Consider the following 24,331-nt stretch of genomic DNA (forward strand, 5'->3'; position numbering starts at 1 on the left):
AGCCAGAAAAATATCATCAACTATCATAAAACATGTTTGATTAAGTTGGATTAAATCTACAGACCAATAATCCAAAGTCACTCTAGTACGACTAACACTCTCGTTGTGTTTTGTCTTCGTGATGTATGAGCACAGCCTCTCCCTCTGCTGGGTGAGGTCAGGTGACACATCTCAGGCTGGACTTACCCTTACCTCACCTCTTTTTACTGTCCAAGTACAAACAAAGTGACAGCAAGCAGAACAGGTGTGAGCAATGTGTCGGCAGCCGGGTCAAACATTAAACCTCACACTGAGCATGAATGAATGGAAGAGCTCTCAGGTGGTGCTGCAGGGTCTGGTTCTGAGAGCACACACATACATTTTATCTGAGAGGAGGTCAGAAACATAAAGGCTCACAGACACAGGGAGGAAACGCTGTTTAATGTCAACTTTACACAAGAGGTGGCTGCTGTAAAAATGTAAACACCAAACACACCTGGCAGCAGAAATGATCCAGTCATCAGTCAGTCTGAGCAGAGCGTGCTGTCTTTACATATAATAGAGCACAGAGGTTTCATAAACCTGCTCCCTCAGACGTACACGTTATACATGTCTTCATTTACTTTATGGAAGCTGTTTCTGTTTTTATTTTTTACTGTGACCACTTGAAGCTTGTTTTTTGTTCCCTAGAAATTCCATCAGTCCTTTTCTTTAACAGTGCATCACAGCTTCCTCTCATCCTTATGTTTGATTAGCTGGATAATTCTCTGCTTTACATTAGTGCAAAAGATGACTCAATATTCTCTGGATAGTCTGTCTGCTCGATGCTTTTAGGTAATAGGTGACCACCAATGTATAACAGCTTTTACTTCTCTTAATTATGCTCAAGATTTGCTTTCCAACCAGCATATTAATGCCTGCTGGTTACAATGCAGCTCATAAAGAAATAACAGAAGATGATGGGAGGGACATTGAATGTGAATAATATATTAATTAAATATTTATGCAGTTAATTTTAAGGCGTTCATATAGAAAGGTATTCACACAGCCATTTAAAGGACCTCTGTTCTCATAGACCCATTCAGTTTGTTTACATGCCCAGTTTAACAGAGCTGCAGAATTCAGTTGGGCACCTGTCCTTACACCTGTGTACAAGCTTTTTGAACACATTCATGCCCCTCAACTTCTGGATCAGAGCCATATACTAGTTAATACATTGATGTAGTCTCTGTGATGTCCCCATCTGTTTCTGATACATGGTTATGAAGCATAATGTCATCAGGTGCCATATTGTAAATGCTAAACTCAACGCAGCTTCTGTCGAAGTATTGTGCAGTAAAGAGGCAGGTTTTGAGCCTCCTCTCTGACAGCCACAGTGTGCCCACCTGTCATTCTGGTGAGCTGTGCCTCTGAGTAGGCAAACTCATGATAAATATCTCCTATACCACAAGGGGTGGGTACAGAATCAGGTACTTTTATAGGTACCGAATGAATTCTGTCAAAATAAGTGGGCACGAATTCATGTAAAATCAAAAGGTACCATGTTTAGGTACCTAAACACATACTTGTGACTGTGAGGGAGGAGAAGAGTAGGCAAATGTCCATGCTGGACATGAACACAGCATTGCAAGGTTATATGTTGAAGAATAAATATGTTAAATTAGTGTATATATATATATATATATATATATATATATATATATATATATATATATATATATATATATATATATATATATATATATATATATAAAATCTTCGACTTAAGTGCATGGTTGAAAACACAATGAGTGCCCAGATGTCATTGGATGCTGCTTAATTACAGTTTATTTCATTTCTTTTTCTGTGATTGATTCTTCACATGAAACTTTTAATGCTCATGTCTTGACCAGCACTCTACATTACTAAGGTTTTGTTTCTCTGAGGGGTATCCCCGGTTACATTAACAGTAAAGTATTACTGTTGTTGCTGGCCAACCTGTTTTCTGCTGGAGCACCGTCGTTAAAGCAGTGCGTGTGGATTGAGTGCAGTTACACCTCCTCTACTGGTACACAATAGTTGGAGTTATCAGCTTTAGCCCATTAATTAGTGTAATTAGTCTTTCTGTGGGCAATAGGAGTCTGATATGAGCTGAAGGTCTGGGGCCACACGCCCTCTCAGACCGTTTACCTTCCACGATAAGTTTGCTTGCAAGCTAATCGGACACATTAATCACTCCGAGCTGTTGGACTGTTTGCGGTTGCATTAAGTCGTGTTATCTACATGTGGTGCAGCGGAGGGTGCGGTGAAACAGAAAGGGGAACAACCTTTACCTGCACACACAGAATGGCCCTTTAACAGCCTTTGTTGAGTATTTTTAATCAGCTTTTACGATGGCTGGCTGTCACAGCATTGACTGAATGATAGCAGAGTTTTGTTGCTGGAGTGCTGGAGGAAGTTGGCTATCAGGAGTGAGTTCATTGTTTGAAGGAGGTGAGGGGGAAACTTGATTTTCTCTCAATCTGTTTAACACCAAAATGACCCCGAGCTTGTTAGTCAATAAAGGTCTCAGAGGTTCCCTGATAGGAGGATTGTTTGAGGCCGGGGTCCGTCCCTCAGGAAGCAGCTGAGGATTCAGGCCACCCTGAAGACTTTGAAGACTTTGCTCTTTTTTTTCCACCCTCACTCTGCCTCTTTCTGTCTGATCCGTCTTTATCCCCTCTCCTCTGCCTCCTTGTCTATCTCTGTTTCTCTCATCCTATTCTTCATGCTCTCTTTTATCCCGGATCACTCCTTCAGCTCTTTGATTAGCATACCAAAACCCCCCATGCATTTCCCCCACTGTTTAAGTGCTATTAATGCTAATTGGAGGCAGGGCACTTTTTAAGTAGCATTCTACAGGTTTGTTTGTTCACCTGGTGGGGGGGCTCAGTGTGTGTGTGAGAGTGTCAGCTTGTGTGTGGGAGCTAGCTGAGAGCAGCTCAAGCATCTTTTCTAAAAGGTTATGCTGGTATTTTTAACCTGGGTTCTGATTTTTATGTGTGTATGTATGTGACATCTCAAAACGCTGGTCATGACTGACACTCGCCAATTCCTGGAAACCCCTCTCCTTTGATAGCAAGTTTCCAGTTTTTTTACTGATGATCAAGTGGTGAACAGAGTGAGGGATCCCTGGCATGATGAGTGAGCTGCACGTTACATCTGGGACCATGGAGGTATTAGATAAGATCTGAAAGTCTCTTTTGAAATAAAACATTTAGATTCGTCAGTAGTTTGGCTTACTTTGATCAAATCAACCATTTTACTGTTAGTAGGAGTTCTTAAAGGGATAGTTCAGTTTTTTTGAAGTGGGGTTGTATGAGCTCTATGTGACCACTAAGGGCATTAGTTACAGTAGAAAGTTGTCTCCTCTCCCTCAGTAAGACAAAAACTTTAATCGATGGTGATGAGGAAATGGGCGCTAACAGGGACAGACGGTACCAAATTCAAAGGCTATTTTCTCTGCCTACAATAACTCAAATCAAAAAGTAATACCACAGTTTAAGAGTACGATACATAAAATATTTTAAGTGCATTAAGTCTTCGGAAATATAAACATTTATCCGGACCTAACTAACTGGTCATGTGTCCTTCCGCGCAGCGCTAGTGCGCTCCGTCCCCCCTCCACCTTTCAGCTGTAGGGAATGTAAACAAGCTATGCTTCGGGCGCCGGTTGTAGCCTCGTGTAAGTTTGATCAAGTATCGTAATTCTTTTGTTTGTACTCTAAGGATTGTGAGGCAGCGTAGGAAATTCAAAATGAGTGACTATGACAGTGACGATGAAGTTACATTCACTTTGGAACCAAAAGGATACCTGCATGAACCGAAGTACACAGAAGAGGAGCTGCTACAGATGGCGACTGAAAGGAATACAGAGGAAACATCCACTGACACTGATGTATGCATTCGTGGGAAGTGGAGTGTGACATCAGCGTTTCCACTGAAAACGGTGTCGGCCGCGTTTCAGGAAAAATACCACTCTGGAGCCATTTTCAAAAGTTTGCGTTTAAGGTAGGCTAAAACACCATTTCTGTGTAAATGACAGGTCGAAACACAACAAAACTTTTGCGTTTAACCCGAAAACCATTGTCGTGTAAACGCCCCCAAGTGCCAGTTGTCAGGCCGGCTGCAGAAACACCAAAAACCACAAACAAAAACATGTTTACTGCCTGGTTCAAAAACGATGTATGTCAAAATAACAATACAGCTCATTGTCTTTAAAGAGTTTAAACTTGTGAGTTTTGGCGCAAAAAATACATGGCTGGCCTGACTACTAGACGGACCTGCCTCTGCGCCCCCCTTTACATCAAACAAGAATTAATGGAAGTCAGATTAAGTCAGCCTTCCAATATGACCACTGATGACGGAAGACTTCAAAACTTGGCTTCAGAAAAACCTGAGCGGCATCATAGAGACTACATCTCTGTTCATCTCAACAGCAAAAACAACACTCGACATCCTGATCACACAAATCATGTCAAATCAATTCGCAGAAAAGTGTCCAAAGAGCACATTTCACATCTGTCTGACACTCACAGGTTGCTGTGAACAAACAACAGTTGAATTTTCAAGACTTCATCCTGCATATTGAAATACAGTCAGTGGGTCCTAGCCTGTGATTACATCATCTGCAATCAAGAAATAACTGGATGTTGCTACAAAACACGGCAATGCAAGGACCAAGCAGAATCAAGTATCTAACATGGCTGTACGTAAATATATCTACATCAGAGTTTAGCTGATAATCTCCACATAGATTCTCTGCACTGACTCCATTCTTGCTCCTCAAGGAGCTTGTTAGACTGGGAACCAAGGAAACACATGGAAAAGGAAGCAGTTCCTTCTAACTGTTTAAAGACCGAGAGATGTTGTAGACACGCTGGTTTGAGGGACATGGATTGATTGAAAACATATCAGGAAATTGCTTCATAATTGGTTAAAGTATTCATGAATTCCCATATAGAGCGTTTGTGTAGCTTTCTGTGCTCTCTGCAGCAGAAGAATCCCTGCTCTACACATAACACACTTACACTTATTACACATACAATGCAGCAGCACTTAATATTTCTGAAATGTATTCTGCTTTAGCACAAAGTCTAATTAAGCTATCAGAGCAGTGTGTGTGTGTGATGAATGGAAGTCCAGATGAATGTGTTTATTTTATCATTAGGATCCTCACAGAAGAGCCTCTCTCTTGATGTTCTGCTACAGTTAGCACTTGCTGCACTGAAGGAGCAAATTGGATTGGTGTTACAGTACGTACGCCCGCTCCACATCCTGATGAGCACCCACAAACAAATTGGATTGTGTGGTGTGTAAATCTGAAGCCATTTGATGAGCGAACGGGCCAAATTGAATTCTCAACAATGTAAATCTGAATCAGCTCGCCTCCAGCCGCTTAAATCATGCGATTGTTCCTGCTGTTTCCTCAGATAGGATCTCTCTCTGAGCCGTTTGCTGCGGCTCCTAATCTGTTTTTGATGACCGTGTGGGGATGTAGCGGTGCATATGGGCTGCTGAATCTCTCCCCCTCTCTTTTCCTTTTTACTCTCACAAACACACACACTCTCAGCCTGTACAGTTGGCAGAGTGAGACGCAGTGATTGAGCCATCGGTGTATGTTGATTCAGGAGATTACTCAGACACTCGGTCAGACTTATGGACCTCCTGTTTTCTCAGGAACATTTTCTGAAGTCTCAGATGACGTGATGTGTCAGGTTTATTACTCCTCTGTTGATCATTCAAATCATACTTATAGCTGCCTTTATTGCCTTTCCACCACCATCCTGTTCTTTATTCAGGAAAACAGTTTATCATCAGTCAGATAACAATATGTTGAATTCGCTGTATCTAACATGAGTCAGGTGAAGTTATAGGTGTGAATTTGCTGCCTTCTTGATCTCACAATTCTAATTTTCCTCATTCTTCCACCAGTCCTTCTTCTAAGTTTTCCTTGACTGCTTGTTTTACTTCTATATCAGCTTTTTCCTCCTCTTCTAGTAATTTTACTACTTTTTCTTTCTCCTCCTCATGCACTCCAAAAAACTGAAATCTTATCAAGTGTTGTTTCTCTTGTTTTTTAGTAAAAATGTCTTTTTAGACTTCAGAGGAGCCCCTTCCACCTCCAGTCCAGAGAAATGTCTTATTTCAAATTTTTTAAAAAGACAAAAATGAGGTCTAAATTCCCTGTAACACGTCAAAAAAAATCTGCCAGTGGGGTAAGAGAAATGTGGTTGTCGAGAATAATGTCTTAATTCAAGCACATTTCTCTGACCCCATTGAAAACTTTTTTTTTTCTTGTTACGGGGAATTTAGACCTCATTATTACTTCATTAGACCTCAGGGGCTCATATCAAGTCTAAAAAGACATTTTTACTGAAAATGAGACAAAAACACTTGGTGAGATTTCAGTTTTTTTGCAGTGTAGTGGTCAAACTTTACATAAAACTTTTTAATCTGACATTTTGTTCCTATAGTTCTCAGCAGCTGCTACAGAGACCATCTAAGGTTTTAAAAACTAGCTGTGAGCTCTTTATTTTAGCAACTTTTACCAGGATGTGGTCCAGTGGAGCACAAGTGTTCAGATATTGTTCCTCAAAATTGTTTAAACCAAGCAAGTTTTGTAGTCCTACTCCTCTTTGAAATCTTACTTAGGGCTTGAAACGAGAGGTATTTATATCACTAGTCAAGATAAATATCTTGTTTTGAAGACTTTACAACCCAAAAGAAATCTGTCACAGGGGGTAAAGAAGTTTGTGAAGTTTTCTGAGATAAGAGTAATTTAGGTCTAAATTTAAAAAATATATATTTGCAGATCTTTTTATCATCCCACGCGTTTCAGGTCTTATTTATAGCTCATTATGGTATGGAGTTAGATGTTTATCTGGACCTGTCATGTGAATGTAACTTATAACAAGTTTAAAAGATATTTTTTACAAAAAATAAGATGAAAACACTTGTTTTATTTGCATCTTTCAGTGTGAAATCTGTTAAAGGAAGCAGCGACTGCATATTCTCAAGGAAAAATCATTTTGATTCATGGTCTGTAAAATGTTTTGAGTTTCTAAAGTTCCAGAAACTGAGCCTCATGGAATAGTTGGAGTCTATAATGAAAGGCTCAGCTGATGTAAATGTAACACCTTTCCTTCCCAGGCGCATTGCTGTTTGATATCTGTTTAGTCTGCTGTGTTTCTGATGGACCCTCCTTTGCTTTTTAATTTTCCTTCCTCACTCTGTCCTTTCCAGCATCCTTAAATCACCAGGCAGTGCTGATGGACATTTATTGACTCTGTTTCATCTTTTGTTTGTGTGTCTCTCCATCAGTTATCCGTACAGTGAAGACAGCAGTCAGGGGAAGCAGTACATGAACACCAGATGCCCCGCCTGGTGTGACCGGATCCTCCTGTCCTCCTCTGCCAGAGACCTGGTCCTAAAGGTGAGCCTGGATGTAATACTTTGCATTCACTTGAAGGGCTTCCGGTGACAAAAATACCCTCACTCCTCCCTTCACTTAAAAAAGGCGTCTTCATTAATTTCTCTGTCCTTTTATTTCTACAACTCTATCGTCCTTGATCCACATCAACCCCCTGCCCTCTGCCGCCTCACAGATGGAAGGATGAGGTGTCTGTGAATATTAATTTGGCGAGTTAAGCCAGGGGTCCATCCAGGCAGTTTATATACCCCAGTATTTCACCCCAGCGGGCTCTGATCTTCTTCATTAAGCCACAGATCTGTCATCTACCTCAGGGAATCAAACCCTACAGGTCTCCGCTCTGCCTCAAATCCAACACAGCCCTGTAAACTGCAGCCAATCTGCCACCTCTCTCTATACTCTGCTCCTGTTCTGTTTGCTGGATTACTGAGAGATCCACCGTGCAGCTCTGCCAAGTTCCCACATCTTCTGTCAGCCACTTTCTGTCAAAGGGGAATTTTGTGTAAACGCTCATTGATTGGAGTCCAACGTAACACGTGGACAAATTCGTCATATGAAATTACATCCACTAGTTTTTTTTTGTTTTGTTTTCTTTTGCTGACAGGTTCAGATTGTTATTTTGTGACTGACAACATTAAAAATAGAAATAATTTAAAAAATAGAATAAAATTAATTCAAAATTTAAAAAATAAGTAAAGAATCGCTTTCAAATCCAGAAACAGTGTTTATAATTTCCATAATCCCATTTGATGATACAACTTTCAGACCAAGGAGTACTCATAAACTAAAAATGTCTCAACTAGTTATCCAATTCATATGTTGTGTAAAATATCATGTTTGGCTGGACCAATTAAAAAAAATTAATGTCCTACAGTTCTTCTGACATTTTTTCAACCCCTTTTTCAAGTTTAGTTTATAAGCAAAATTCAAACTCCCATCTGTTTGAAAAAAAAAATCAAACACGAACAATTTAAAATCTGGACACAAGTCATTTTGCTAGTGGTTTCTCAAATTTCAACACAAAATGCAACTTTTATTGTAACATAACTGTAACAGGAGGAAAATAATTTAACCGTCTGAACAGAATCAATCATAAATCAACACATTTGCAAATTACAAGTTGTGTCAACCACACCTGATTTGTGTAATCCAGGGTTTCATTAATTGCATCAGTTTTGCTTGAGATAGAATACATCAAATAGGGGATTGTGGACGGTGACGCTTGACTGCCTGTACGAAATACTGCTGGGTCAGGAGAGTTATCCGAAAAGTTGAGGAGAGATCAGTTCTTCTCACAAAGAAACTGATACAAAATTATGTCAAATACACTCAATGTCCCTTTAGATACAGTTGGAAGTATAGTTTACAGCTGTTCTGTGTAGCACTGAAACAAAGCTGGAGCCTTTTGGAGCCTCTGGATCAGCCACATGTCTGGGGGAGGAAGTAGAATCTTGGGTTGAAAAGAGTATCCTGCCTACAGTGAAGCATGGCGGTGACTCAGTGATGCTCTGGGGCTGCTCCTCCTCTTCTGGCACTGGAAACCTGCAATTAGTAGAGGACGAGATAAATTTGATCGAATATCAGGAAATCCTTGGAGAAAATGTCATTCCACCTGTGAGGAAACTTTAGCTTGGGCATCTTCGAGCCAGACCTCAAAATTCAATGAAGGATTGGTTTCAAAAGAAGTCCTGAAGCTGAGAACATAAGTGAACTGGAGGCCATAGCCCATGGGGGATGGGCCACGATTCCCAGGGCTAGAGTCATCGAAGGGAAACTAGAGAAACCACTTGCAAATATGAGCTGTGACTAATTTATTGCTAACTAGGGATGGGTACCAAATTCTGTCAAAAGTACCGGGTACCAATTCATGTAAAATCAAAAGGTACCATGTTTAGGTACCTAAATGCATCCTTGTGACTTTGAGGGAGTGGGAGAGTAGGCGATTTGCCTTGCTACACATGAATACAGCATTGCAAGTTTATATATTGAAGAATAAATATATTGAATTGAAAAAAAATAAGATTATCAAAGAAACCGATAATTTTTTCCACATAAACACAAAAAAAGTATCAAAAATTGGTTACCGTTAAGTACCGGTACCAATTGCCAGGTACTGTGCATTGGTACTGTATCGTTTCAAATATGAAAGGTACCCATCCCTATTGCTAACAGTTCAAATTTTGAAAATTTTGCTAAGAAAATATTCGACTGGAGGTAGAAATCACTGTTTTATTTATTTCACCTTCTTTCTGAAATGCTGTCAGACACTTTTTGTAGTCGTCTGAGCCGTTGAGTGACCAAGAGAAGAACTTTTAGTGGATCTATTTTGATCCAACTCTTGGCCCCAGAGGATTACACTGCATTCATAACAGCTTGTTTCACTGCTGCACACAGCAGGAATTTATCAAAGCCAAGCTTTTCATGACAATGGATCCTTAATACTGTAAAATGGGTCAAATTGGGGCTGTGGCTTAAAAAGTTGCAGAATTAGATCGAAGATTGAAGAAAAAGATATTCTTTATTAATCTCCTTGGGGAAAATTATTTTTCTACACTCTGAACATGCAATACATACACACTCTTTACAACAAGATTATGTTTTAATTGAGAAACAATATTTCTATTTCCAAACTACTACAAAGTTCAGCTTTTAAAGTCTGACTTTCAGCTTTCATCTGTGGAATAGATGCAGCAGTGTTTTGTACAGTAACTGCTCACCACAGGGGGCTGCTCAGGAAGTTTAGTTTTCTTTTGTTGCCCACAAATGAGAAATTCCTTCCTGATCTTTCTTCTCTCCCTAGCTGAAGCCAGGCAGGAACTATAAAAAACAAAGACTGTAAAACATTTTAAAATGATAACACCCAGTTTGTTTCGGCCAGTTAATGTGTCAGAATTATATAAAACTGATTCACACACACACAGACACACAGAGACACACACACAGCTGGTTTGTGTTTGCTCTCCTCCCCCTTCATGCTCTGGCTAATTGCTTGTAATGCAGGGACCAAGTGGAACAGTTAGTGTGTTCGCAGATTGGCTGATGATTCACTGAGCACACACTCTCCAGCTCCCAGCGTTACAGATTGTTGAGACATAGGCCCGTAAACAGCCTGGCGTGTGGCGTCATCTATCATGGCACGGTCGGTTAACTCGCCATCATGTTATTTTCTGCTTGCCGAGCCCTAACACGCCAAAGGTTGCCCGCTGGCTGAGCGGCGCGGCACCAGCCCCGGGAGTGCCGGTAATGAATGTTTAGCCGAGCGAGCGCTCCGTCTCTGCTGCAGGGCCCTGGGTAATTTGTTTATCTGTCTAAAGATTATGCAGCTCGAAAATCCACAATTTTATGCTGCCTTTGTGAATTATCAAGTGTGTGTTTGATGAATGTATCCGTGGCTGCGGGAGACGAATGGAGAGGTGGCGGTGCGAGGCCGCTGCAGGAGGTGGAGGTGTGCTGACCCCGCTCAGCTGCAGGATTGGACTGAAGTTAATTTGGATTTCACTTTATGCTTCATTCTCGAGTTCTCTGTCTCTTTCCTCTGAAGCGTCAGAGCAGCTCCTCGAGTCACAACCCAGCAGCCCAGTGTGTGTCTGTGTGTGTGTTTAAAAAGTCTTTAGTTCAACCAGACAAGTGTGATTTATTCTCCAGTCTGCAGATCCATGTGTGAGAGGGTAACAGCTTTTTGTGTGCAGATATTGAAACATGATTCCCTCTGATAGGCTCTTAGATTACACCCAGAGTTTGTGATGCAGAGGCAAATGTCCACTTGGTGCGTTCTTCTGGCTTTTCATTCCTCCACGATGCGCTGTGCACAAGTTTAAAGTAAAAACTGCTCTTTCCTCTGAGGAGAACGGTCCACTGACCACAGGTGAGGGCTCATCAATGAGTAGTCACTGCAGAAAGTTTTTAAAATGCTTCAGAAGATTGCTCCAGCCTGCAGCCACAAATCTGACTGCAATGGCTGCATCCAACCCAAACTACACCCACTCATATTGCTTTCTCTTTTTCAGATTGTTGCTCAAAGACATTTCAGAAAGTAGAAGAACAGGAGAGGTTTTTGTGAACCAGAATAAATTGTTTCACGCCTATAAGCCGTCTTTAAAGCCACTAGAATCCACTGGAAAAGTTCATCTTCCGTGCAGTGTACCAAAAAGTTTTTTTGTTCAACGCTGTACACACATTATTGCTCCAAAGATCAGCTTTTTGAATTGGTGTGTCTGTGGTTTCCAGTGTTTCTGCAGCGAGCCTAAAGTGGACTCTTTCCACTTGTGCTACTTGCGTTTAAAGTTAAGGCCCTGAAATGTCCTCCTGCTGCATCTATGGTGCAAAATAACAACACCACTGCACTTATGACAGACTCATACAACTCAAAAAACTCAAAACTAATGTTAAGTGTGCACTTTGTGTCTATGGGAAGAAAAACAGTTTGAGTTGGAGCTACCACCAAAGAGCCAGGCGTACAGGAGCAGCTGATTGGACTGATGTCAGAGGATCATAAACACCACAAACCTGTGGATGAAACTTATATTGAAGAAACAGAGACAGCAACCAAACTGCAACTCCTGCAGAATGAAAACAGCATCAGAAAGTTATCAAAAATTACCTAAAAACAACTGCATTATCCACCATTTATCTGATCAGTAAATGTAAAATTAAAGATGATTAAGTTCAGTCTGTTGCTTTCATTTCAATTCCTGAATCTGACAGTGATCAAAATTTTAAACATACCACTGGCTATGAAATTCTAGGATTAACCTCAGGCGGTAGAAATAGTACTTAACAGTCCAAAACCCAAATACTTTATTTTACTTTAAGTGTTGGAGCTGTGAGTCTGAAAATCTCAAGATATTAAAAAAAAAAAAAAAAAAAAAGTTAAGCTCATGTCCTCTTATGTTTCTAAATCTCACAAGCTGTTGTTTTGTTTCTTTTTTGGGGGGAATAAACAATAAAACCTCTGCCCTGTGTGTCTGATGAATCTTGTGCATTTACCACTTAATCTATCTCAAAGCACTTGATGAAGATGTTACATCAACATGCTGCTGCTGGCCAGCATCACGTGTTTACTGTTTCATTTACATCTCTCTCTTTCTTCCCCAAACTTTCATTTTTGTCTCTGCAGCCTGAAAACGAGGAGAAGTCTGTTGTGTACGACAACATCGGGCCAAATGTCTGCATGGGGGACCACAAGGTAACAAGAGTGTGTCTGCGCTTGTGTCAGAGTTTGTGTACTGTTGTATAACAGACATTTAGTCTGTAGTTTTAAGCTTGAGTGTAAAGAACAGAGTGGAGCACAGACTTTCATTTCAAACTGTGTTATGGAAAGAAAATGATTCAGCCTCATAACTTGTGTGAAATGTGTGATAGAAAGTTCTAGAGTATGATCAGTAACTGACTGAATAACTCATGAACTTTGTTTCTTTTCAGCTCTCTGTCTTTTTTTGAGCTCCTCAAACAGGCAGCTTGGTCTACTTTTATATCAATAATGATTACCTCATATCATGAAGAATGATGAAAAGAAATACAACAGAGACTTTGGAATACTAAGTTGAACATACAGTACCAAAAACACCTTAATATTCAAAATTAAATCAGAACAGAAACTCCCTTGTGTGTTGTCATGCACTGACCCTCGTTTTTTTTGTAACAGGCATTTTCTGAAAAAGAAATTCAGCTTAATTATGTCTTTATTTTTCAGAGATGCAGCTTCATCAAAAAAAGTTTTTTTCCTGTGTAAAAAATGCAGACATTTTTTCAAAAGGCTCAACAGTTGGAATCCAAAGTGTGTTCATGTATTTTTTTCTTCATTAAAATCTGTCAATTTGTGTTTGATAACAAGCGATAACACTACAACACTTTCCTGCACATTTCAGACATGTAAACAAAAGAACTTGTAAGCTTTGAACATAGCTGAGCTTCCTGTTTCTATTCTGTGCTATCAACTTTTTATCATGACTAATATCAACATTATTTAATTCAAATATGAAAATTCTCATAATTTACTTTTTGTCTTATCAGTCAGTTACACAGCGGCCCTAGTGTTGATGATCAGCATTTGTTAGGACTGTTTATGTTCAAGGAAGAAGTCAAAGCTGCACAAGGGAGATATTTTCTGAAGCTGACTGTATAGAAAGTGTTTAACACCATCTCTTCAGTCTCCTCCGTGTCAGACAGGAGGTCTTGCAGTGAAAGAGAGGCGCCTTAAGTCAGGTCTTTCATCAATACTCAGAGTGTCACAGACAGTAGTGTGTGTGTGTGATGTGACCCGAGCACACTGAGAGATACTACAGCAGCGCTCATCTCCCCGCCACACACTGCCGCTAAAATCACAGACGGCTATGTTTAAAAAATGTCCAATGTAGTTAGCACACAGGCGCAAAAATGCACGGCACTGCTATGTGAGTTTAACCTCCACTCACACACACTCACACACTCACTCAGAGAGAAGGAGCATCAATAAAGTGTTTCTCTGACTGTGCTCTGTCTCTGTCCCCCTCCAGCCCGTCTTCCTGTCCTTCCGAATAACAGCGGGGGCAGGTAAACCTAATGCAAATAAGCACAAGTGTTGTGTGGTGCAGTGATGTCGTGGTAAATATTAACTTTTCTTCATTATAATACCTCACACTTGTTGCTATTGTTTGCTCTGATTTGCTTGATTTTTCACTACAACTTGGATCTGAAGGAAGAGAAGCCTGTTTGAAGTTTTATTCCAAAATAAAGCATCAATTTTGGAAAAAATGTGATTGAAATGCTTCAGACATTTTCAGACATTCAAGGAGAATTTCAGTATTTATGAACCTGGACCCTGTTTTTACACATTTTGGTCAGATAGGTGCAATCTCATGAGAGTATGACCACTGAAAGTTCTTACAAGACAGGATCAGATTTTCAGTTAAGTATGTGACAACATCACAGATAAGATTCATACTGAATTAGAAGGGTTTTTTTATTATAAAGAGATGATAAAACACTGGTTTAGCTTAGTGGTGTAATTAGGTGCCCTTTGGTTAAAGCCAGGCCTTTTACCCCAATTCTATTCCCACGCTCTCTTCCCAGTTTCCTGATCTGGATTGTCCTGCCTACTTAATGAAGTCCTGAAAAGCCCAAAAATAGTTTAAAGATGAAAAGAGGAAGATCTTTTTCTCTGGACTTAACTGTTAAATTGCTCTTTTATAAAGCAACAAAAATCCACTGACAAAGTTAGTATTTTTGATTTGAAGATCAGGAGACACTGGCTTACTGCTGCCTTTGCCCATTTATGTCTTATGTACTACTGAGTGACAAAAAAAAGTCATAAACCTGAACAAACTTAAAGAAACACTAAAACTGCACAAAAAGCGGTTGAGGCACCTGTAAACCAGCCACCTCTAAAAGATAAAATGCCTATTTTTGTCAATGAAGTCTGGTGACTTTGAGAGGAGAAACTTAACAGTTGTTTCTTAAACTTCTTAAATGTTAAATTATGTGAAATTATTATTTTTTTCTTTTTGTCATGTTCAAACTAAAGTATTCAACTTAACTCGATAAAATTTCTTCTTTAACAAAAAAGTTTATCTCCCCAGTCAGCAACAAAAACAAGAACTTTAAGTGGAACTTCTAAAATTTTAGGACCAATTATTTAGACCCCAAAATGTGTTCAGTCAGAGCCCAGGTTAAGAGATACAGAAAACACCCTCTCACTCACAAACTAGAGCAGTCTCTTTTTTTCTAACTTGACTAAAAGTTGGCTCAAGGTCATTTTTCTTTGATTGAACGGTCTGCTTAGTACTGAGAAATAAAACATCTCCTTTTTTCCCTCTACAGGAAAGTGTTGCCAAAGGGGAGAGCAGATATTCCGTGAAGCGCCTCTGTGAGAAGAAACAAACAGGACACATAACACACTCACTCACACACACACACAAAATACACATATACACAGACACACACACTTTGCACAAGCGTACACTGAAGACAAAGTTTTTCAGCAGTGCTGACCAGTCACAGTCGTCCTGACACCTCATCCATACGAAGCTGTTTTCTCTCCATAAAACACTTGTTGAGACGTGGACGAGCACCCGAGGGCCCGGCTCCAGACAAGACACACATCGCTGACCTCACTGTTGCCATGCAACCCCCATTCCCCAGAGAAGAAGAAAAGCAGGACGGACAGACGGACGGACGACTCTTTTCCATGCCACAGCCTCGTTGCCAAAACTCTAATTGAAATCAGTCTACTACATGTTTAGACACCGTACTCGCCATTTGTAGGTTTGCCTCTGTGTATAGAAGCTACTCTCCACACAGTGTGTAAGGTGTTTTAAAAAAAGAAAAGTGCAATGCAAAAAAAGTTGTATATCTATATTGTTAGGGTTATTTGTACATTGGACAGTATAGCATAGAGTTGTTGATGGTTTTAGTGCCGTTCTCTTTCTGACCAAACTTTGAGGTCCTTTTGTTGGAAAATAGATTCAACAAATTCTATATATATATATTTTTGTTTTGTTTTGTTGTTGTGTGCACAACACACTGCCATGCCTGACACATCAGTTGAGTCTCATTTTATATACTGTACTTTTTAAAGAGATAATTTATGATTCTTACCAAATGTTTGTGCAGACTGTGTGGGTGTTCCTGCAGCCGCAGCAGCACAGAGGAGAGAAACTCTTTGTGATTTATTGCCTATCCAAGAATGTTTTAAGCAGTGCCATAGACCATGCAAGTATATAAGATAATGTTTCATATATAGCACTCTCACATTATTTCATTATTACTCTAACTTATTTCTATAATATTATGGTTCTGAATGTGATATTTTAGATAGGCTTGGGTATCCTTAAAATGTATTTTTGTTTCAGTTTTTGTTACTGCATTTTGGTGCCAAGTATCCACACAGACATGAAGTGTGTCAGAGTTTAAAATATTAAGTCAGACTGTTTAAGGTGTTGATTGTGAAATGTAAAAAAAAAGAGAGAGAAACTCTAAACATGGGAAAGAGCAGCAGCGGGAGAAAGAGGAGGAGGAGTTGCTTTTATTCGTCTGTTTGTTGCCTTCATCGCAGATCATTTGAGCATTAAAGGGGAGCTCGGAGACGCCAGCGTTTCCTTTTATCGATTTCATTTCCGACACTACAGATCTCAGACTGTGTGAAGACCTCACATTGATCCTCCCTGATCTTTTTTTTTCTTTTTTCATCTAAATCACTGAAATGATTTTGTGCCTGCCGCAGGATTTCTGTTGTCCTCTGCTGTGATTTGGTTAGTAAGTTTTAGAAACAGAGAAACTCAGCCTGCTTGTTTTTGTTCTTTCTGCTCTGTGTGAGTTTACTGTAGGGGTATAAGCTGCAGTTTTTTCTTCTTCACTCCATTTTATTAAAGCAGATAGAGATTTGATTCTATAGCCCCTCTGACGGCCTGGCCTCTACTGTAGGTGATGCAGTTCTCAAGCAATAAAAACCATTAGAGCTCATCGGCTGTTTGTCCTCATTACCTACCGCTCATTTTACCGCCATATAGCACAAAAATCAATTAACCTTACATGACATTATTTAGTTTAGTTTGGTTTATTTGTTTATTATTACGTGGACAATCCCCTTTAATTTACTGTACAGTAAAAGAGGTAGCTTTAGCCTTTACGGCTAATTTCCAGCTGTAGTCCCCAGCCAGTTGTCAAATAGGCAGCCTCAAATGTAAACATTAAATTTTAAAATACAATTATCACTTGGTTCTCACTATATTATAATTAAGTTAAATACAATACAGGTGGCAATTACACGTCCTCCCATGTTTCTCTTTGCTTGGCCTTGTATCACCTTCGTGTCGCTCCAACGAAAACAGCAGGATAAATCTTTTAGTCTTTGAATTAATACTTTTCTATTTTTTAAAGTCAATCTGGTGCAATATCTGTGCGTATTTTTTTGAGTTATAAAAAGTAACTTCCAATTTAGTCGATGTTTTTTATTAATTCCAAAATTATTTCACGGAACTGAATACAGGAATTTAGCTGAGGTGTGACGCACTTTTTTAAAGTCATTTGGCCTAGCTTATTCTTTAGCTTGACTATTCGTAGTGCACAATAAAACCAAGTTAAAAAAGAACTCTACACTTTGAAGTTTCTAATGAGGACTTATTTGATAGAAACTTACTATTAAAGTGTTATTTTCTGACAGTTTCATCAAAGGCTACTGACACAGGCTGAGCTAACATGCGAAAAGCTGTTTTTTTTTTCATGAAGGATGCGATGGACACGGACGGTTTAAGAGCAATTTTAACATCCCCAAACACCACAAGTCAAGTTAAATTCAATTCAGCATTAAGTGGTAGATATTATTTAACATAAAAAGAAAAAAAATGTGTATTTTTTCGTTTCCCCAGTCAGTCTCATTGCAGTAGCTTTTTGCTTCACACTCGTTTAATTTAATGAACAAAACCTATGACTTTATTTGCTGACTGCTTGGTTGAATGTGCAACTGACTCCACACCCACATGTTCAGGCAGCAAACCAACGCAGTACCGACTGCAGACAGAGAGGGCGCTCTTCAGGCAAGGCGCTTTTAGTGTGAAATAAAATAAATTGTTTAAACATTATAAATTTGTAGGCAAAGATATTCCTTCATGAGGTGTCACATGAATGAAAAGAAATTAGAGGGGTCATACAGAGGCCTGGTGTCTGGGGAGTAAAATTACTGCAAAATTAAAGAAGCCCTGTTAAAAGTGAATTGAACGGGATGACTATGGAAAAAAGGCCCTTTTTATTTGTTATAAATCCTAAGAAAAATTAACTAAAATAATTCATTTGTTCAGGTAAAAAATATTGATTAAAATATTTTATGAAAAGTGTTACATGATAACGAGAACTACTCGTGAAATGACAGTTTTAGTAAAACTTTAATTTTGACTGCTTAGTTGCTAAATTACAAATAAACATTTTTTTAAATCATTAGTTTAACTTTTGTATTAAATGTTATTTTAGACATAAGTCAATTCATATCAGCGTTTGTCTTCCAAAACCACCCTCTTGCCAATAAAGAAATTCAATTATGATAGTCATGAATTTGTCTTTAATTTATATTACGCCCATACATTCAAACAAAACCCATGATAAAACAAAAAAAGTTTGTTAAATAATTTATTCATTATACAAAGTGTTTTTCTTCCTTTAACCTTCCTGGAAGTGACAATACTCTCTTTAAATCCAACAGAAACGAGGCTCCAGTCTGCTGCTCCGCTGTGTGCTGATGAGGTCAAAATAGAAATAATAATAAAGAAATGAAATGATTTTTAAATGAAACAAAAACGTGTGTTCCGTGATGTTAAAAAAAACTTTTGATAATTTTACAGTGATTATTTACAGCATTCTGCATCTGTACATTAATGCTCCGGAACTGAGCGGAAAAATAAACAAACAAGGTGAAAAGAGTCGACATTATTCTGCAGGGATAGAAAGGAAGCAGCAGGTCTATCAGAGAGGGGAATAAGCGCGTCCGAACATAACTTATTCAGTAAAAAATATATACAATCTACACACGTACATTTTCATCGTCAGGCTGCAGCACGATTCATCCTTTCATCACAAACCTGCGCCATCTCTGAACATTCTGCTCTCTTGCCTCTTAGGACAGTAGATACCCTGCTTTAGACTGAGCTTTAGAAGCATCACAGGCCCCGTTGACACCTGTCATTTTGAACTAGCGAACGGGATCCGGATCAGTGTCGGCTGCTGGTATAGAAAAAAAATAGTTAAAACTGAAAACTGCGCAAAAATTATATTTACTTATTTCAAAACGAAAGTATCCACAAAGGGATAATACAAACGGTGCACAGTTGAGGAAAAACTGAGTGCAATATTCGTCATTTATCTTCAAATTAAAAATACTGTTCCAATTAAATCTTTGATGGTCCCATTCAGAGCTGGTTTTAAAGGTGACAGGTTTTACAATTTTGTGTGACGCATTATACTCGAACAAGCATAATAAAAATGAGCTTTATGCGTGGAATTAAAGGTCATTAATCACACTTATAGGCCCAACACTGATCCGGATTGTGTGTGTAAGAACGGCGTTTGGTTACATTAACACCTGTTGTTAAAACACCACTTGAAAAACTGATTTGAGTCGCCAAAACTATTTCGTGTCCCAATATTTGTTTTCCATTCTGCTGACGTGAGTTCATCAGCATTTTTTCAAGTCCAGTACTAACAGGAGTTGCATCTCCAAGTACACCGAGTCTGTAAAAGTTTGGGTTTGGATGCAGCCAAGCGCGCGTCACTTTTTTTCGTGAGCGCGTCTTCCGTGCGTCATGGCACACGCTCCGAATTTCTCGGTCTTCTCACTAGTTCTGTGTGAAATGCACCCACACAGACGTGTGTTCATAATGTCAGGTGGAAAGGGGGTCAAACAAGAGTGCAACAAGCCTCTCTTTTTTATTGGACCCCCTTTACTTAACCCCCCAGGTGTGTGCATCACAAGGTGTCCGAGCTGTTACTGCAAGGGCTGATCAGCGCCAGGTTGGTGGCCTTGTGCTTTTTTAACAGTCTCGTTATTTTTTCGTCGTCTGAATTTGGGTCCAGCGGTTTGTTGTACTCGTCGTCGTCCTCGTTCTCTGAGCTCTCCTTCATCTTCTCCGTTTCAGAGTCGTGCTTCTTCTTAGCCGTGGCCATCTCTGCAGCGTGTCTCTTCCGCCATTTGGTTCTTCTGTTCTGAAACCAAACCTGTGGAGGAGAGAGGCGCACAGATGCTCAACAGGTCCACAGAATGATGTAGCATTTCACACCAAAAACAACAGGTGCAAAAGATCCCGGTTACACAACAATAATACCACAAGCATCAGTAACAAAAAGGAGCCATAACAATAACATCTGCTTTATTGTTGATAATGTCAGTGGATGATGCGTCAGTGCTCTAAAATAATTCATTTTCTCTGTTCCCACATGTTACGCAAAAGTAAAATTGTCAAAACAACGATGCCTTCACTTGTTTAAGACTGAAGCACAGGTGACTGATGTTATTAAAATCACAAATCTCTGTTTTTACCTTGACTTGACTCTCAGTCATCCCCAAAGAATAAGCCAGGCGCGCTCTCTCAGGGCCGGCCAGGTATTTCGTCTGCTCGAAAGTTTTCTCCAGTGCAAAAATCTGCTGTCCTGAAAAAGTGGGTCTGGAGTGTTTCTTCTTTCCGTCCTTGTCCAACATCATGTTCGCCTGAGCTGCAAAGACACAGACACACAAACTGGTTACACACTGAGCTTCACTGTGAATCATAAATATAATGCATTGCATGTGAAAGTTCTCGCACATTTTATGAATCAAATTTGGTTCAAACTGTTCAAAGTGTGTCTGCGCTGCATGATTAGTTCACTGACAAACTATTCATCATGGTACTACACAGATTTTTATGAATGTTTCAAATTAATAAGTTTGAAAGTCCTGCCAAGTATCAATAAAATTTTTATCATCTATTAAGAACTTCCAGTTTTAGTACGCTGAATTTACGGCGACCACACAGTGCGTAATAGTATTTTATCACTTTGGTCTTAGCTCTATTATCACACATGTAAAATCGTATTTTATTTGAATTAAAGGTTTGTTAATGTGGTCATGCAAAGGCCTCTTATTACCTTCAAAACAAAACAAAAAAAAAACTGAAGCTCCTACAGAAATGCATTTCCTTCTTAATTTCACATGTATTCATAGAAAGCTCACACATTGTAATGTACTCTTAAGGTGCACTTGGACAAGGTAAGAGCAGACAGACAGAAAACTTACTGGGACATGGAACCCGCGGGTCCCTCCAGGGAGAACCCTGCATCACCCCGGGCCAGAAGATGGGCGCCCTCCCGGGCAGCTCGGCCAGCGGCTTCGGGTACCGCGACACCGCCGGGCTGAAGTACATCCCCGCTGCAGCAGCGGCAGCTGCGGTGGTCGCCAGGCCGTTTATCCTGGGGAACCCGGAGAGCAGCTGCCCGGCCGTGGTGACGGGTCTTCCTAGAATGTCGCTTATTCCATGTGGAGTGCCCATGGCGATCTGGGAGCTGAGGTTGGAGAGCTGTGGCGCCTTGAAGCCCGCCGGGCTCTGCTGCAGCGCGTACGGGAACAAGGACGTCTTCATCTCGGTCATGTTGTGCAACGCCGCCAGCGGGGTGCTGCCCAGGACGAACGCACTCTGCCGGTTAGCGTCCATCTGCCCGACCGCTAACATTTGTGAACATGAACCACGGGACGCACTCAGACAAAAACAGAAAATCAAATCAAAAGAAACTCAAGTTGGAATGTTTAAGTTTAGAAGCCAGGCCACTTCTGCCGCCCTCTGAAGTATCCTGGAGGAAGAAGAAGAGGAGGAAGGCTGTGGGAATGTTGGGAAACTTCTCTCCTCTCTGGGGAAGAACAGCTCGAAAACTCCCACAAACGTCTCCGGGTGCCAGTTGTTGGTCTCGTTGTGTCAGCTGTTTGAAGGCTAAACGTGCCCGCCACAGGAAGCCGCGCGGAAGTCGGCCGCTCTGATGATGTTTTTAGTGGTTTTGATTGGAACCATTGAGGGCTCGGCTTGTCTTTCCATAAATTGACTCGCTGTTGTGTAGCTGCGGGGGAAGCGGGACCCGCTGATAATAGCAGAGCCACCTGCACGCGCGCTATTCCCATTGGACGGGGGTCTGAGTGAGACACCGTCCTGATTGGAGGAGACAGAAAGTCCGCTGCTTTTCATGTGCGTGTTCGCTGAACTGGTGCTGCCTTTACGTGCTGTCAGAAATATCAATTTTCACTTATCATGACTAACAAGTGGCATTACGGAGCGGGTTAACAGGCGGACAACAGGCAAAGTAAGCATAGGATATGATTATGCTCAGAGTCTGGTGACATTTTCTTTTAAAAACAGTGAACTATTCATTTTTACTTCGTGGTTTAAATTCGCAAAGGCAGCTCCGATAATCTGTGGAAAAAAATGCACCAGATTTTACTTTCTTCTTCATAACGGTTCAAAGCCGTGGTGAAGCGTTTTAGATCGCGGATCGGAGGAGACCATGAACGCATCAGCTGCAGCCACGCTCCATTAAGATCTTTAGCGGTGCCATCAATGATGCGTCTCACAGCACGGAAACCATTGTTTCCACGTATGACAAAGAATATTCATTGCTATTATGAGCTGTCCTATACACTGTGCGGCTTTATCAAAGTGAAAACGGCACTCTGGAAGGGAGGAAGAGCTCCTGATGTCGAAGGTGAATTTGTCGAACATGGATTTACATGAAAACGCAAAAAAGTCAACAACAAAAAAAATCGAATTGATTTCTATTAGGCTACTTTTAAAATAACTTTTGTTGAACTGTTAGATGTGTAACATGGCGGTGACTCTTAAAGCAGTGAGCTCTTTCCTTTAAACATAATATTTTAAAGGATAAAGTCTAAAGAACAGAGTTTTATACGATCGTCGCTGGGAATAACTTTCACAAGAGATTACAGATTTTTCTCCTTGTTAAACATAGGCTAATTGTAATCTTTCTTGTGTTGTTCATCACTTCTTTTAGGGAAAAAAAAAGCCGAAAACAGAGCATTCACATGCCTCTTGGGTTTAATTTTATCATTTAGTCCGTAAAGGGCACAGCAGTGTTTAATATGAAAAAGATGGTGTTTTTGGAGACAAACTGTGTGATTAGAGTGAAAGTGTGAGAAAAGGCGCATGCAGTCTCCTCCAGTCATCACTGTGAGTGCTGTAATATTTTATGGAGATGTGAGGAGGTTGTAAGAGTGAAATATGGCCCCGTTAGCATCTGAAAGGCTTCACTATAAATGCACCTTGCTGCCACATTTGCTCACCGGGGAGAGATTGTGGGTTTTAAAAGGTTTTTCAACGCGAGGTGATTCACAATTTTGTGTGTATTTCTCCGGTTGAAGGATGCAGCAGACATGTTTTCTAATTCCGTAAATGGCCCTCTTTTTCTAATTTATTTCCGTATACTCCCTGTTCATACACTGATTTTAACACCTTGTTTGAAAGTCTTTCTAAAATGATCACTATAGGAGAAAAAAAAACCATTCTGTGTTTTTCTTGTGTGTGTGTTTTTTTTTTTAAATGAATGTCGGATATTCAAATAAAGCAGCTGGAGGCTGACCCTGAGTCAGATCAATGACTGAAAGATGGGCACTTCTTCCTGCTCATCTGCAGCCAAAGACGAGCGCTGCCAAACAGCCCGTCACACTGAACCTTAATCGCAATTTAAAATAATGAATTATTTCATTTATTATCTCATAAATTTTCAAGTAATTTAAAGTTTAAACTCTTAAACTCTAATTTGTTACAGCGATAGACGTGGAGGACTTTAATGTAGTTAAAATCCATGATGGATAATTATTAGAAAAAAAATCACTAATAAAATATAATTAGGCATTGAGGCTGTATTTCGATGATGAAACATGGGAGTACGCTAAAAATAATCACCCTAACACTAAAATGAAGAGAATATGGTAGACTGTAGGTAACACAAAGATTGACGTTAGTATAAATTTAAAAAATAAAGAAAGAAAGACAAACTGTGAAATAGTATCTTAAAATTGTTAATCTTTTTTTCTATATTAAGAGTGAACCTGTTGCGCTCGAATCTGATTTGTGCGTAAATTCTTCAGTTTCATTAACAGATTGTTGGCCTCCTGATGACGCGTTGCAGGGGCCTTTAGTCCACCAATAAAGGGAAATAGGTTAATAAACAGTTCACAGATAATCTTATCTGAGAGAAACCTCCGACACAAATGGGAATTGACAGAACAGAGGCAGAGAGGGACAGAGAACAGATAAGCAGATGTTGGGACAAAAAGACGCTTGTTGCTGTCAGTTAATCGGCCCTGAACCAATGAGGCGTTCAGGTGCCGACATACCCAGTGCTTCTCTGTGCTTTAAACACAGTCACAGCTATCAAAGATACAAACACGAGTGATAAAATAAC

At 40.0% G+C, this 24,331-nt stretch overlaps 2 protein-coding genes across 3 annotated transcripts in view; one reads left to right on the forward strand and one right to left on the reverse strand.

The window, feature by feature from the left end:
- The window catches only part of inpp5a (inositol polyphosphate-5-phosphatase A), a 233,466-nt gene extending 216,587 nt beyond the window's left edge, over positions 1 to 16,879 (forward strand). The window contains exons 13-16 of one of the 2 annotated variants that reach the window (XM_074675858.1): positions 7,321 to 7,432; positions 12,546 to 12,614; positions 13,924 to 14,011; positions 15,227 to 16,879. In XM_074675858.1, the coding sequence (XP_074531959.1) occupies positions 7,321 to 7,432; positions 12,546 to 12,614; positions 13,924 to 14,004 (262 nt within the window). In that variant the 3' untranslated portion in view covers positions 14,005 to 14,011; positions 15,227 to 16,879. The remainder of the gene's footprint in view (positions 1 to 7,320; positions 7,433 to 12,545; positions 12,615 to 13,923; positions 14,012 to 15,226) is intronic. The other variant, XM_074675857.1, reaches the window with a different exon arrangement.
- A 1,634-nt stretch (positions 16,880 to 18,513) lies between these two features.
- nkx6.2 (NK6 homeobox 2) lies at positions 18,514 to 21,983 on the reverse strand. Its single transcript, XM_074675827.1, has 3 exons — positions 21,162 to 21,983; positions 20,430 to 20,602; positions 18,514 to 20,107 (listed from the first exon to the last, which is right to left on the reverse strand). The coding sequence occupies exons 1-3, from the start codon at positions 21,592 to 21,594 to the stop codon at positions 19,859 to 19,861; spliced, it is 855 nt and encodes a 284-aa protein (XP_074531928.1). The 5' UTR covers positions 21,595 to 21,983; the 3' UTR covers positions 18,514 to 19,858.
- Between the last annotated feature and the right edge of the window lie 2,348 nt (positions 21,984 to 24,331).

Source organism: Halichoeres trimaculatus, unplaced genomic scaffold (assembly GCF_033239565.1).
Source record: "Halichoeres trimaculatus isolate MK-OKI-2021-1 unplaced genomic scaffold, fHalTri1.1 fHalTri1_scaffold_8, whole genome shotgun sequence".
NCBI classification, from domain to species: Eukaryota; Metazoa; Chordata; class Actinopteri; order Labriformes; family Labridae; genus Halichoeres; species Halichoeres trimaculatus.